General features: G+C 43.7%; 1 protein-coding gene and 1 long non-coding RNA gene across 3 annotated transcripts in view; one reads left to right on the forward strand and one right to left on the reverse strand.

Moving 5' to 3' along the window:
• Nucleotides 1–281: 281 nt before the first annotated feature.
• LOC111544449 lies at nt 282–13,544 on the reverse strand. Its single transcript, XR_002732163.3, has 4 exons — nt 13,401–13,544; nt 4,033–4,066; nt 930–1,002; nt 282–582 (listed from the first exon to the last, which is right to left on the reverse strand). It is a non-coding gene; the product is annotated as an uncharacterized LOC111544449 (long non-coding RNA).
• The window catches only part of RASGRF2 (Ras protein specific guanine nucleotide releasing factor 2), a 273,755-nt gene continuing 270,146 nt past the window's right edge, over nt 12,969–16,577 (forward strand). For both annotated transcript variants that reach the window (XM_023214960.2, XM_023214961.2), the window contains exon 1: nt 12,969–13,646. In XM_023214960.2, coding sequence (XP_023070728.1) covers nt 13,359–13,646 — 288 coding nt within the window. In that variant the 5' untranslated portion in view covers nt 12,969–13,358. The remainder of the gene's footprint in view (nt 13,647–16,577) is intronic.

Below are 16,577 nucleotides of genomic sequence, written 5' to 3' on the forward strand. Positions count from 1 at the left end.
TCTGTGAAGAACATCTATGGTAGTGTAATGGAAATAGCATTGCATCTATAAATTACTTGGGGCAGCATGACCATTTTCATGATATTGATTATTCCTATCCATGAGCATGGAATGTTCTTCCATTTGTGTCCTCTCTTATTTCCTTGAGCAGTGATTTGTAGTTATGGAAGAAGAGATTTCAAAGGAAATGAGGAGACTTTTTCAGTTGATGGAAATGTGTCTTATTTTGATTGTGGTGATGCTTTCATGGATATACAAATATTTTGAACTTATTAAATAGTACTCTTTAAATAAATGAAGTTTATTGTAAGTCAATTATACCACAATAAACCTGTTTTTGAAAATACAACAAACAGTTGTAGTACAGTGCATTCTAAATCCATAATGTATCAGTCAGGGCAATTTATACTAGTTGCTACAACAAGAAGCCCAATATCTCATTGATTTAATAGTTGCTTTGTTTCTTATGTCACAATTCCATGTGGGTTAGGCTGCCCCCAGCAACTCAAAGCTAACCGATGTTGCAAGGACCCTGGTTCTTCCATCTTCTGACCCTGCTGCCTTCAAAATGTGGCCTCTTCTCTTTTCAAGAAAAAGAAGAGATCATAGAGATGATTATGACCAGAACTTTAATAAGGAGGTGCCCACCATGTCTGCCTACATCCCTTAGGCTAAAACTCAGTTACATGGCAGGGAGGTTGGCAAATATAGTCCTCTCCATGCCAAGAAATAAGAGTGGTGTTTTCATTTATATATTTCACCAGCCCCTGCCAGAAGAAAAATAAATTGCTCTCCATCAAAGAGCTATGCACATAATAACAGGTATTACAAAACAGAAACATGTTTCTGAGCGAAACTACCTATATTTGGATTCCTTCACAGTTTTCTTCCCACAGGGCATTTTCTTTTATATCTCTTATATCTCTTACCTAAAGAGCCTATTTAAGGACTTCTCTTGAAGGAATAGTTTCTGCACCAAAGGGGATTCCAAGTCTCCAACTCCTAGGAGAGAGAAAATTGGTTGTAGTTTTCAAATCGTTGCCACTGCCTCCCCAACTCTTTTCCACTGCTCTCCCTAAGGTTTCAAATCTTTCAGAGTCTAGTCTAAGCAAAGGTCTGCAGCTATAGATGCCCTATGCAGTCTGCATCTGCACCTGCCTGAGGGGAAACTGAATCCAGTATAATGACACAGAGCCACCAAGAAAATTATAGCAGGATAAAGGGACTTCTTACCAGCCAGATAGCCTCAATTTGTGACCATTTGGACAGGCAGTGACAGTGACAAGATGTGAATTCAAGGGCTTTCACTCCCAGTTGTGTGACCTTGGGCAAGATAAATCCTAAAAGCCTCAGTTTCTTCATTGATCACAAATATGGGGGCAATTATAATACTATCAAAGTCACTTAAACAAAGAGTTACTGAGCACTGTGATGAAACAGTGAAAAATATATCAAAAAGCGATAATCCTTGTGGAACTTGCAGTCTAGAGTTAGATGCAGAGAAGCAAAGACAGTTAATATTATGCATTAAAGTCTATGAAAGGAACAATATCCATCTTACCTCATAAAGTTACTGTGAGGATCAAATGAGGTCTAATAAGTGCATTTAAGCTCTACACAAACTGTGAAATGCCCTACAAATGCTCATTACTGCCATAAAGCAAACAGGCCCTGATGTCATCTGAGTGCCATTACCTCTCTGCCCCTACCTCAAATGCGTGAAATGCAGAGAATTCAGAGAATTACCCAAGTGTATAACACATTTGTACAAAAATGGAATTAAATGAGATAATAACACATGTGGAAGCATTCTGTAAAATCACATGCTACACACATATAATTTATTCAAATGGTTATTTCGATGTTTATTACCAAGGACATAGCGTATGTGGTTCAAAATGCCCTTTCCGTGATGGGATAGAAAAGGCTGCTGTTTTTCAGCCTTAAGTACATGATCCATGATGTAGATGATTATCGGCATATTGACTGGGACACAAAAATACATCTCCCTGAGCTCATCTCGGAAGGGCATGGGGGTACACCGGTAGGATTTTAGTGCCCCACAGAGCACATTTTCACACACACAAGAGAGAAAATATATTTTGTACTTTGTTGCAACATTTATTCCCACCTCCCCTGCCCACCTTCCCCATTACAAACCCTGTAAGGTCTTCCACGATATCTCTATCTTCATGCTGACATAACATATCACATATTCATGGTTAACCAGGGGGCTTTCCCTGTGGTAAATTCTCTTGAGGCAGTGGGTCTCCTCCAGACCAAAGCCAGCAGACCTTCTAACCAGGTGGATGTGGTCCTGGGACACCTGTTGACCTTTCCTGTGTCAGAACATCACTGACACCTGTAGGGGCCAACAGCTGGCTCTGCTCAGAGAGAGCTGATCTAAGTGTCGGGCTTCCAAGTCTAGAGCATGAGTTGATTTTTCTAATATTTTGATTAGCGACTTGGATTTTTAGCGTCAGTCTCCTCAGGTGATTCCTGAGATCAAGACTAGGCTCATGGTTCTCACACTTTCATGGACTGGACTACCTGTTCCATGTAAACACAGACATGCAATTAGATAATCCATTCTCTGAGGAAGTGAATAAACACTTTTCTAAACCAAGTGATATTATTTATGGTGAACTTCAAATTACCTAGGGATCAATATTGTTGGCTTCTTCAGGTAGTCAAAAATAGGAAAATAAGAATGAACAGATTTAGGTCCAATTCTAGAATTCTGTTTCTCCCTGTGACTCCAGGGATTTTAATGGGAGGTCATTGTTTCACTCCCAAAGCTTAAGGCCTCACTCCAAGAGCTGGGTCTCCTTTAATGTTCTCTCCTCAATGTAGCATTGTTCACTCCTGCTCAGGCCAGAGCTCCATGCTTACGTCCTTTTTCTGTTTAAAGTCCCACCCTGGGCCAGATGCGGTGGCTCACTCCTGTAATCCCAACACTTTGGGAGGCCGAGGTGGGCAGATTGCTTGAGCCCAGGAGCTCGAGACCAGCCTGGGCAACATGGCAAAACCCTGTCTTTACAAAAAGTACAGAAATTACCCAGGCATGGTGGTTCTTGTCTGTAGTCCCAGCTACTCAGGAGGCTGAGATGGGAGGATCACTTGAGCCTGGGGAAGGTCGAGGCTGCAGTGAGCCAAGACTGTGCCACTGTACTCCAGCGTGGGCAACACAATGAGACCTTGTCTCACAAATAAAATAAATAAATACATAAAGTCCCATCCTGTCCCATTTAATGATGTCATTAGTATGTGATAGACCATGTTCTATGCACTCTGCACATATTAACTAAGTATTAGATTTTCATGAACTCCTAGGAAGAAAGTCCTATTATTACCTCCACTTCTAACATCAAAACTGAGACATAAATAAGTAATTTGTCCAATATAATAAATGACAGAATTAGGGCTGAAGCACATGGCACATGCTGTCAGCTTTTACTCACACTTCCAGGCAACACAGGAGAAACACTCTATAATAAAGGGGATGGATCTCTAGTCAGACAGGCCTGGGTTCAAATCCTGTCTCTGAGACTCACAAGCCTTACCATTGGGGAAAGTTGCTTACCTTCTCTGAACCTGTTTTTATTCTATAAAATGGGCATGATAATAATACCTACTTTGTGAGGTGGATGTGACAATCAAACGTACATAAATCAAGTAAAGGATTCGTCTCCATTTCCAGGCAGATGACTTTTAAAAGATATTACATATATATTTTATTTTAGAAATTCCAAGATGCCACTGTACCTCTTTCCATCTAGAAAGGCCATAGTTCCCTTAAAGTCAAACCCAAATACCAACTGTTACCAGTTCTCTTGCTCAGACCAGATACCTAGAGCCATCTTGGCTTCATCCCCAGCCTCCATCTTCCGACCTCTATATCTTATCGGTAGACGAGACTCATTGATTCCTCCAATTTGACTGGAAACATCCAAATGTTTCCTCCATCACCCTTGTTAAAACTTACCATGTGTCAGGTACTGTGGAAGTAATTAAAAATACCTCCAGGGGTACCTGTATCTCCAATTTAGTGATGAGAAAGCTGAGCCTGTAAGAGGTTAAGTGGTTTGTTCACTGTTTCATAATGAATATGTAATAGAGCAAGGATTGGAATTCACACTGATTCCAGAGCCCATGATCTCATACAATCTCGGCAGTTCCTATGGTTACACTGGACAACGTGCAGCTCTGAGACAAACTGAGACTAGATCTTGCAGGTCTTTAGTTCAAATATCCCAGGAAACAGCTCATTTTGATTGAGCCAAATCAGGCACCCACTCCTAGGCCAATCACTGTGACCAGGGAGGTGGGGCCTGTAAAAAGGTGGCAGCTCCATTTTGAACCAGACAATCTGAAGGGCAGGACTGTGACCAGAAGGGGAAAAAGGGAGGGGCGCAAGATGATACAAGGCCACTATGCTTCCCTACTCAAAAACCTGTCGTGACATTTTGACTACTTGTATATAGGACCTTGCAGGCCACCGTGATCTGACCTCTACCTCCATTTACGCCTTTGTCTCTCATCATACCCCATCATACTTTCTTCTCTCAAACCACGGTAAACTCCAACACTTCCTCTACCCTGTACTTTTCTGTTATTGGTCTTTCATTCTCATAGCTTCCTTAGTTAAAAATCCTTCATTCTCCAAATAGGAATGCTTTTACACTGTTGATGGGAGTGTAAATTAGTTCAACCATTGTGGAAGACAGTGTGGATCTAGGATCCACAAGGATCTAGAACTAGGATCTAGAACTAGAATTACCATTTGACCCAGCAATCCCATTACTGAGTATATACCCAAAGGATTATAAATCATTCTACTATAAAGACAGATGCACACATATGTTTATTGCAGCACTATTCACAATAGCGAAGACTTGGAACCAACCCAAATGTCCATCAATGATAGACTGAATTAAGAAAATGTGGCACAAATACACCATGGAATACTATGCAGCCATAAAAAAGGATGAGTTAATATCCCTTGCAGGGACATGGATCAAGCTGGAAACCATCATTCTCAGTAAACTATCACAAGGACAGAAAACCAAACACCACATGTTCTCACTCATAGGTGGGAATTGAACAATGAGATCACTTGGACACAGAGTGGGGAACATCACACACCTGGGACCTGTTAGTGGGTGGGGAGCTGGGGGAGGGATAGCATCAGGAGAAACACGTAATGTAAATGATGAGTTGATGGGTGCAGCACACCAACATGACACACGTATACCTAGGTAACAAACCTGCACGTTGTGCACGTGTATCCTAGAACTTAAAGTATTAAAAAAAAAAAAATCCTTCATTCTCCAGCTCTGAGTATTTGTCATTTAACCAACCACCCTTCAGGACTCAGACGAGATGCTCCCTTGATTGGGAAGTGGGTCTTCCCAGCAGAAAGTAACACCCCACTCTGTGCTGTGCTGGACCCCATAGTCCTTCAGAGATGCCTGAGTGGGGGTTCCCCTGAGGGCGTTGTGCCTTTTATGTCCGTATGGCCAGTCATTGTCTCTGGGCTTCCTCAGAAAGGGGAGACATGATCTTGGTGCGGTGACTGTCTTCTGCAGGGAACAATCCGAGAGAGGGCTGACTGCCAGTAGAACTTCTAGTAGTAGAGTGTGGAATAATGAGGTGAGGAGGGTGAGTAAGTCACTCATTCTGAAGGAGGAGACTGTAGCAGCACTTCACAGTCTCCATCACACTCTAGAATCACAAGGAGCTCTGAAGGAAGCTCTAGATTCCTCCACAGGCTGAACTTGGGGAGGGGGCGAATTGTAAAATTCCATGAGAAAAAGGGATAAAAGAAAGTCAAGGAGCAGGTTAAAAAGTATAAGGGCTGGTCCTGGAAAGTATTTGATTAAGGTTCTCGTGGAAAAGAAGTTTCTTGAATTGGCCAGGCACAGTGGCTCACGCCTGTAATCCCAGCACTTTGGGAGGCAGAGGCAGGTGGATCACGAGGTCAGGAGTTCGAGACCAGCCTGACCAATGTTATGAAACCCCATCTCTACTAAAAATACAAAAATTAGCCGGGTGTGGCGGTACGCACCTGTAATCCCAGCTACTCAGGAGGCTGAGGCAGGAGAATCACTTGAACCCAGGAGGCAGAGGTTGTGGTGAGCCGAGATCGTGCCACTGCACTCCAGCCTGGGCCAAGGACAAGACTCTCTCTCTCTCAAAAACAAGAAGTTTCTTGAATTGACAGGGTGTCATTCTTTTCTAGCATTTATTCAACAGATGTTCATGGAGTCTTACTATGAATAATATTCAGGAATGTTCTAGTTCCTGAGGATATAACAGTGAGGGAAACAAAAGCTATCAAGCAATTAAGCGTACATACTAGAATGTCAGGGAGCAATAGTTGCGATAGAGGAAAAGGAGGATAGGGTCACGCAGAAAAAGGGTTAGGGTTTTAGTCTAGTACAATGGGAAGATGTTGGAAGGTGTTGAGCAGAGAAGAGGCACAATAGTGATTTATGTGTTCAAGGTTCTCATTGGCTGCTCAGTGGAGAACAGACAGTAGGAGAGTAAGAGTGAATGCAGGGAGACAGCTGGGAGACTGCTCCTGTGGTCTAGGTGAGAAATGGTGATGGGCTGGATGGGGGTAGCAATGGGGCTTGTGAGAAGTGGTTTAATTTAGCATATGCTTTGAAGGTAGAGCTGACGGAGGTGAGAGAAGATAAAAGGATTCATAGATGACTTCAAGTTTTTGACTTAAGCAAAGGAAGGATGGAGTTGCCATATACTGAGATGAGGAAGACTGTGGGATGAACGGTTGTTTTTTTTTGCAGGGAAATTCAGTCTTGAACATGTTGAGTTTGAGATGCCGACTAGATATTCAAGAGGAGATGCTGAGTAGGCAGACACACAGGTCTGCAGTTCAGAGAAGGAGCGGGGTGGAGAGGCTTATTTAAAGCCATGGAGTAGATAAAGCGATGTAGATAAAGAAGAGAAGACATCCCAGGAGAGGGCCCTGGGGCGAGATACTATTCAGAGGCTGGGAAGAGGAGGGGGACAGCCAGGAGAAAGTGAAGACACAGCAGGAGAAGCAGGAAGGGGCTGGAGAGTGTGGTGTCCCAGAAGCTAAGTGAGAAGAGTGTTTCAAGAAAGAGGGAGCGTTCAGCTGTATCAAATGCTGCTGCGATGTCAACGTGCAGACTGGAAACTGACCACTGAGGTTGGCATTGTGAGGGCTGCAGCTGACGGTGACTGTGGGGATTGTTTCAGTGGGGTGGTGGGGATGAAAAGACTGAATGAAGTAGTTCAGGAGAAAATGGGGAGAAGGAAGTAGACCCAGTGTGTAGAGAGATGTTATAAAGGGCAAGTTTTGCCATAAAGGGAAGCAGGGGAATAGAAGGGGGTTTTTACTTACCACCAAATCATGAGTATTTTCTTGGGTCTCTAAGAATTCCTTGTATATCATAACCTATACTGTTTGTGGTGACACTAAAGTATAAAAGTAATGCATGCATAATTTATACTACTGTATATAATGTGAATCATTACATTCATGTAGTCAGACCTTATATGTTCAGAGCATACCTGAGAAGCCAAAAGGAAATCATCTCCAGCAGTCAAAACAATTCCCGTGTACTCCCAGCTAGATTACACGCTTCACTCTCTAGAGGACTCTCCAAGATCTTCTCATTTTTATGTTTAATAAAGTCATATTTAGTTTCACAAAGTTCTTAAAAGCTTCATAGCCTAAGTCTTCGAGAAAACAGAAGATGGCATTTAGAAGGTTAGGATGGAGAAAGGGTGAAGGATGCAATTGGGTTTGTGGGACAGCTATAGAAACTAAAAGCACAGCTGTACGTGGCCACCCATGGAGAGGCACACAGCACAAGCTGTTGAGCTCAGTTGCACAGGTTGGTCACCGCACAGGGCTCCCTGCACAGAGCTGTGGCCATCCAGGTGGAGGGGCACCTTTTAGTCACATGAAGGTGTCATGTCATCCACTCATCAGGTTCATGTTCTCAAGGCTGTGTGTGCCCCAAGGCTCTCCCTAATTCATCCTCCCAGAGGGTGTGCCTTTTTCTAATTTGCATAAAAGAGTAGAGGCTAGCAACAGCTCTGGTCTAGCTCCTAGACACATTGTATTTAGAATAGTGACCTTAAATCAAAAAAATGCTAAACTTTCTTCACTTTTTAGACCGGAGAGATGCAGAGCTTATTTATCTTCAGTGTCGGAAGGACAAGCTTTGGGTATCTAGAACATTAAGTTAGTTGAAATATCATAAGGACACCAGATAAATGGTTTTATTAGCTCTAAGTAGTTCATTCTAGTATTTCATAAATAAGTAATTCTTTTTGGTCAAAATAATACTGGAAACAAGGAAGGAATAATCCTTTTAGGTTTTACCTACTTGGGGAAGAACCTGGCTTTACTAATTAAGTATCAAGAGATAATACAGAATCATATATGTGCCAGAACTGGTAACACTGTATCCTGTAGAAACAGTCTGGGATTATTGGTGAGTCTGCATTGTTAAATGTATTATTTTCCACATCTAAAAGCCATCAAAATGACAGTTCCCCAAGTGATCTTCTGTCAGGCCAAGAAAAGCATCTTGGTAATACCGTGGCTTTTTTACAGCAAAGGGGTCCCAATCCAGACCCCAAGAAAGGATTCTTGGATTTCTCACAAGAAAGAATTCAGGGTGAGTCCACAGTGCAAAGTGAAAACAAGTTTATTAAAAAAGTAAAGGAATAAAAGAATGGCTACTCCATAGACAGAGCAGCCCCGAGGGCTGCTGGTTGCCCATTTGTATGGTTATTTCTTGATGATATGTTGAACAAGGGGTGGATTATTCATGCTTCTCCTTTTTGGACCACATTGGGTAACTTCCTGATATTGCCATGGCATTTGTAAACTGTCATGGGGCTGGTGGGAGCGTAGAGTGAGGACTACCAAAGTCACTCTCGTTGCCATTTTGGTTTTGGTGGCTCCTTTACTGCAAGCTGTTTTACCAGCAAGGTCTTTGTGACTTGTATTTTGTGCTGTCCTCCTCTCTCATCCTGTGACTTAGAATGCCTTAACTGTCTGGGAATGCAGCCCAGTAGGTTTCAGCCTCATTTTACCCCGCTCCTATTTAAGATGGAGTTGCTTTGGTTCAAATGCCTCTGACAGCTTTGTTTGTCGTAATCTTCCTCCAAGAACACAGTGCTGATGCATTTCTGAATTATGGAAACCACAGGGAAAAGTCCTTGCAGAAACTCATGCAGCCCATTTACATTTTACTAACAAAACAGAGTTTAGGAGAAAGAAAAAAAATTAAACCCTACCTTGTGCATCTGAATGATAAGGCATTTTGGGATTTCAATAGGGATTTTGAAAAGCTGTAGGTTAGGTTGTGCACTTCCCACTCCCCTAAACTTCAAAGCTTTAGACAATTCAGATAAAATTTCCCCTCCCACCTTTCCACCGTCCTTTCCCTTCTCCCGCCTTCCGTCCTTTCTTTCCTCTTTCCCTCCTTCCCTCCCTTCCTTCCTTTTCTCATCTAATTATCTGAATAATGTCTCCCTCTCTATTTAGTAGAGTTTCCAGATATGACAGCTTATTGCTATTTTTCCCCTCTTAACTTATCTAGAAAAGGGGAAAGAGGCCACTTGCACTGTGATCATATGCTTTGTTGCCCATTAAAAAAAAAAAAATTTAAACTGGCCCCCTCAAGAAAGAATCCATGCAATGTAAGAAGGAAAAACAATGAATTCAGAGAAGCTTGTTCCCATCCACTTGGAACACGGTCTCTTTTTGGCAATCTATTTGATTAGCTGGGAGGAAAGCATTCTTATTTACATAACCTCCTGATCTTTTGTGTTTCAGGATGGCAGCATTCCAGGGATGTGGTTTCCATATGAATGGAGACTAAAGGCTCCCAGGTGCCCATCAGACACCTAATAGAGAGAGCTTCTCTAGACTGTCCAGGAATTTCTGGTTGTTTTCATCTCTTATAATCTTGCAGAATGATCTAATATTTGCAAATGCTTATGCCCCATTTAACAATTCAATGACCAAATAAGAAATTAATTTAGAAAATAATCGTCTGAAAAACTTGTATGCCTACTGCATATAAACTCTCCTACTGGGTGCTGCAGGGGTTAGGGAGATAGACCTGCATTTGAGAAACAGACAGGTGAGAAGAAGCACCTAAACATTTATCTTCTTCCTGCCTGGGTGGTGGTTCATACTCATAATCCCAGGGTTTTGGGAGGCCAAGGCAGAAGGGTTGCTCGAGACCAGGAGTTTGAGACCAGCCTGGGTAACATGGTGAGACCTCTGTCTCTACAACAAGTAAACAAAACCTAACCAGGTGTGGTGGTGCACACCTATAGTCTTAGCTACGCTGGAGGCTGAGGCAGGAGGATTGCTGGAGCCCAGGAGTTTGAGGCTGCAGTGAGCTATGACTTCAGGCCAGGCAACAGAGGAAAAACCTCTCTAAAGAAAAAGGAGGGAGAGAGAGACAGAGAGAGAGAGAGAGAGAGAGAGAGAGAGGAAGGGAAAGAAAAGAAGAAAGAAAATAAAGAAATTCTCTTCCTGTTAGACTGAGCACACCAGGAACACAGGCAATGCTTTTTTTCTATAGGCTCTACATCACCTAAATATAGTGTTGAGGACACAAACTAGTGATCAATAAATGGTTCTTGCAGTAAATTTCCATAATTAAAACCCACAGTAATCACCAGCCAAATTTTGCAGGAAACAAGTACTCCTTTCTCTCATTGTCCAGGAGCAGAGCAGGGTGGGGTGGCATATAAGGGCCACATAACGTTCTGTGGTAGGAAATGATGTCAGATAAGAGGTTGTAAATATTTCATGTGGTTCAGATGAAAAGCACATTTAAGGAGACAGAGATGGTAAGTGAGACATTGCTTATTGAAGAGAATCTTTCACATCTGAAAAAACTCAAGAAGTGGGTTAGAAGGTTTGAGTACTCATGGCAAAATAGTGTTTGTGCTGATTTTACACTCTTACTGGTTTCTACTAAAAAAATGGAGCTTATCAACCACACAGGTGTCTACTCACTTATGGTTCTCAGAGCTGGGATTGAACCACAGAGAAAGAAATAAAAGGCCTCCTGAGGCAATCACCAGCTCCTCTGCTTCTAGAATCTGGCTCCAAAATGTTGCCTACATTTACTTACTATCTCTATACTTGTGTCTCCTCTGAAGAACAATGCAAGCTTCCAGCTGGGTTAAACCCAATTTAACACAGCACTGTCCTTTAGATAGTTTTAAAAATGTAAAGAGAAATGACCACTGTTCTCACACTGTAATTTCAAAATGGCAATTTCCCTGTTATACGGTTGTTAAAAGTGAACACTTTTTAAAAAGGTAAAAGGAAAAAAAAACCCCACTCAGCTGCTCAGTGAGGCAGAGTTAAAATATTCTGCAGAAACAGCACTTATGAAACAGGCAGAACCCCTGGGGCTACCAATTTATGAACACACAACTGGCAGTACAAGACAGGTGTATTGTCGTAGACTCATCACCCAGAAAAGCATTATTATTTACTTTTAACAATAAACATTTTATGATGGCACTCCGTTTTAGTGATAAATGACTAGGGGGAATCAAAAATGTGTATAGCAGAATCAAATACAGGCACTCCTCGGGGGTTTCACTGGCTTTCTCTTACAGCTGCTGGGTACATTATTTCTTTTCCACTTACATTTTACAGCATGGAGTTGGGGCAGGGGGTGGCTCTTGGTGTTCTGGTTGTACCTGTCAGATTTGTTAATCAAATGAATCCAGTCCTACAAACGATGAGCCTGTGACAGCTGGCCTTTGGGGATGGAATCTGCCCTGGGCAGCAAAGTGTCCCTTATTTGGGTATTTTTTCCAGGTTGAAAACTTGGCACTTAAAATTTAGCATCTTACCACTGTGAAATAACAGCACTCTGAAAGAACCTTCGGCATCTGATGCCTTTCCGGGAACACTTGGGCCACTCTGGTTAACCTTTACCGGTTACTACAATGCAGGTACAAGCAGAAAAGCCAAGGATGCGGGCTATGCAAAGCCACTCTGTGACTCCATCCACCTACTGCCATGGGAACGTACTTATGGATGTGGCATGTGCGTGTGTATGTGTGAGTGGGTTTGTGAAAGTGTGTAGATTCGTGCGAATACTTGTGTGGGTGCTTGTGTTTGCGTGTGTGTTTGTATTTTTGGGTGAATTTGTGTATTTGTGAACGTACATATGTGTGATCATCTGTGTGTGTATGATTATCTGCTTGTGAGTCTATGTATGGTTGTGAACGTGTGAGTAGATGTGTGCTGTTTGTGTGAATGTGTGTGAATGTGTGTATGAGTATATGCTTGCATGTGTTTGAGTGAATGTGTGGGTCGTGTGTGAATGTGTGTGTGAGTGAGCATATCAGTGCGTGCATGTGTGTCGTTCCTTAAGTGTGTATCTGAATGTGGGTATGTATTTTTGTGTGCAGGAACGCACATTGTGGGTGTATTTGTCTATACGTATTTGTGTGTTGTGACTGTGTGTTGAGTGTGAGCGTTGTGAGAATGTGTATTTGTGTGTCATGAGTGTGTGCGCGTATGTTTTTGTACATATGTGCGCGCATTGTGTTTGTATGCATTTGTGAGTGTATTTTTGTGCGTCTGAGTGCGTGCGTTGTGGATCTGGGTGAATGTACTGGTCTGCGTGTGTGTGTGGGTGTGCGTGTGTGTGTGCGCGCGTTGTGCGCGAGTGTGCGAGCGCGTGTGAGCGGGTGTGTGGTGAGGCCGGGCGCCTCCACCTCCCCGATCCGCCCCATCCCGGTGGGCGCCAGAGCAGAGGCAGCGGACCCGGCCGGGGCGGGCTAGGGAGGGACGCTCGCCGGGGCAAGCGGGCTGCGCCACCGCCGGCGCCGCGCCGACTTTGCCCTTTAAATCTGTCTCCAAGCCGATTACAGCTGAGCTCCCACGTGACGTTTTACCTTCTGTCTCCCGGAGCGCGTTGCCCGAGGACAGTCCTTCCCCGGCTGCCGCCCTAGCCCGCCGCGGGGGCTCGGCTCCCGCAACTTTGGGCGAGGCGGCTGCCGGCTCGGGAGCCCTAGCGGGGCGGCGCTCCACGCGGGCGTCGGGGACTCGGGGGCCTCCGGGTACTCGGCCGGGAGGGTGGCGGTCAGGGCGGAGATCGTGCCCGGCCCCAGCCCGCGCCCCTGGCACCGCGCGCCGCCGCCTCCCGAAAGCAGGCGGGGTGCCCTGCGCGCGGCGTGGGGAAAGGGGGCGCCCTTCGCCGGCCGGGACCTGAGCGGGCGCGCCCTCGAGGGAGCCGGCCGGACCATGGCCGCGAGGCAGGGGTGAGACGGGCAGCCGCCCGCGCGCCCCCAGCACCCGCACCATGCAGAAGAGCGTGCGCTACAACGAGGGGCACGCCCTGTACCTGGCTTTCCTGGCGCGCAAGGAGGGCACCAAGCGCGGCTTCCTGAGTAAGAAGACGGCCGAGGCGAGCCGCTGGCACGAGAAGTGGTTCGCCCTCTACCAGAATGTGCTCTTCTACTTCGAGGGCGAGCAGAGCTGCCGCCCGGCGGGCATGTACCTCCTGGAGGGCTGCAGCTGCGAACGAACGCCCGCGCCACCCAGGGCCGGCGCCGGGCCAGGAGGCGTCCGGGACGCGCTGGACAAGCAGGTACCGCGCGCCCTCTCTCCGCGGTCTCCCAGCCTTGGTCGCCGCACTCCCTTGCCGTCCTAACCCGGGGATCGGGGGTCGGGGGCCGTGAAAGAGTGCGGGGACCATGCTCCGAAATCCCCCCGCGGCACCAGTGGCGGGACATCTCCACGCGCCTCCCCATCTTCATCCAGGGATTCTCTCATCTCCATAACCCTCCACCCCACTGCGAAGTGAACAATCAGAATAGTGGCCTAACTTGCTTTCAGGACCCTGGTAGAGGTCGTCGAGTCGTTTCAGCTTCTCTGCCAACCATCCATTGCTTCTCTAGACCTGGTTCGCAAGAATTTTGTCTGGTGACATGTATTGACACCTGTTGGGTGTAGATTGGCAAGACAGAACTAACTTATTTGGAAAAGTTTTGTTTCTGCCATACCCGGCTGGCGCGTGTAGATTTCTTTGCCTGCAGATGTTTGACCACTGGTTGAGCTGGGAACAAGCGGGGCTCCCAAGCCGGACAGACACTTTCTGTTGGTTATTTTCAATCAGTCTTTGTGATTTAGGTCGGTTGGCCTTGCTAACATTTGACCTGCTGGGTCTAATTATGAAGGTAAATGTGTATTCATATTCCTCAGGATTAATATTTGGTAGCCACATTCTTGCTATGTTTAAAAATGTGGGCATTTTTAAAGAACGCTTCTGTACTTTTAAATGAATGCTTTGAAAATGAATGTGACCTTTTAATTCTGGGTCATAATTTTATTAGTTTTGCTGTGTGCTCATGGCCGCGGGGTGGGGGAGAAAAACCCTTTAAGTCTGGTGATCCCAGCCCCTTATTCCTGCAAACACAAAACTTGTATGTTTTCAATCACCGTTTGGTTATTAAAGTTAAAGCAGACTAATTTTATGCTCCTAATGTTCTCATTTAGCTTCTCGATCCCCACCTTGATATAAAAAAGGCTGATTGTTTTTGCTATTGCGTAAAAATATTCGCAGCTGATTTTTCCATGTAAGTCAGATCAGACAGCATCTACCGCAAACCACAGAGGCTGTGGGAGGTACTAGCAATGGAGTGATCCGCAAGATGCCTACCTAACCCCTTGGGGCTCATAAAACAATGTGTAAAATTAAGAGGAGTTAAAACTAGACCAACCAGAGGTTTGAGTTGTTTTCACTATAAGTCATTAACAGACTTAAGTGATTAAACTTGTTATATCACTTATAAATCTGAAATTTTAAATATGCTCTTTAGTTTCTGAGGGCTTGTTCAGTCATTTGCAAAACTGATTTCTAACTTTATAGATATAGATACTAGACATATAAACATAAATTTCAAGTCCTGCATTTTAGAATTTAAATTGGGAGAAGAGTTTTGAGGAACCATTTTTTTCAGGAATATATGTATGTATATATTCTATTGGTGGGATTTTTTTTTTTTAAGATATATGTTCCATGGCCCCACAGGAACCAAAATGAATAGGTTTCTAAGTGTTATTATGTCTAAAGTAGAATAGAGTATTTTAAACTACTCAGGATATATATCATTTACTTAATCCCAAATTATTTGTTTTCTTCGTATTTATATTAATATAAGATAACCACTTTTGATTTTTTTTTTTTTGGTTAGGGGTGGGGAGTTGTTACCTGTTACAATTCATATGGCTCTCTTGACTTGCTAATGTTATATGGAAACCAACATTTTTCCACTTGGAAAATATCTTGACTGTAATCTTCAGGACTGTTTTCTTTCTCGCACTTTAACAAGGAAACATAACTTCCAAACAGTTTGACTTTCATGCCACTTTCTAATGGTTGTCCAAAATAGGCCATCTAATGAAAAAATTGTTTTCCTTTTTCATGACCATACATATGATGAGTATTTCTCCATCATTTTATGCATTTCAGGAGGTTAGAAATTAGAATATTTGGTGTTTATAGATAAATCTGAGATGTAGAGAAGCAAGCATTCCAGAATGGATTAGGAGTTGGGTTGGGAAACCGTCCACATTTTGTCTTGCATTAGATGTGCTACTGTGAGTTGGGTTAGCTTAGCCCACTGATGCTTTTCTCTGGCACTGCCAACTGGGTGTGTTTAAACAATTAAGAAGAAACTGTGAAAATAAGAAACAAGGAGAAACATTCTCCCTTAAATCTACAGTTTATCCAGTTGGTTCCCTTTCAGTTAATTTGTGTTGCTGAGGTGCTCAGATCATCCAGATCCTTCGTGGATCTGTGGAGGATGGGAGGATCTGTGGAGGATGGGAGGAGATGAGCACATCCCAAGGTCTGCTTCTGTCTCCTTATATGCTTCTGGAGCTTTCCGTATCAGTATCTCCCTCAACACTATCAACACAGTTGAAGGTTAGGGCTTGAAACAAGACTTAGTGAGGCAGAGTCATTTTTCTTCACCAAGTTTCCGTGTTATTTCTTTAAGCACATCTCTTCATCTTTTCTCTTTTTTTTTCTGTTAATGAAATCTCTGTTTCCTAATATGTAAAAATTAAGAGTTTGGCTAAGTTGGTTTCCAATTACCTTTCAATAACGGCATCTTCTATTTCTAAGGTTATGACAGACAGTGTGAGCTTTTTGCAGTGTGGAGAATGTGAAAGACCATTTCACAAGATTCAGAGATTACCAGCGTTTGTAATAAATACTGCGTCTAAAAAGCCGAGGACAAGCAGGTGACTGAAGTGGACATTCTGATAAATTAGTTAGGTCAGCAGATGTGCAAACCTATAGTAACATCATTGCATGAGGCAGAGACATTCTTATTACTCACATTGGAGGGCGACATATTTATTGTAATCTCCTTGACAGTTACAATAGTTGATGTAATTATTGCTATAAACTGCCTCTAAGTATTCCTGGGAGCTTAAATTCCACGTATCCTTCAAATTATTTTTATGCTTATTAGTTGTGTTTTTAGGTAAGTTACAAGAAGAAAACACCCAC

The sequence above is a fragment of the Piliocolobus tephrosceles genome, chromosome 4 (genome assembly GCF_002776525.5).
Source record: "Piliocolobus tephrosceles isolate RC106 chromosome 4, ASM277652v3, whole genome shotgun sequence".
Lineage (NCBI taxonomy): Eukaryota > Metazoa > Chordata > Mammalia > Primates > Cercopithecidae > Piliocolobus > Piliocolobus tephrosceles.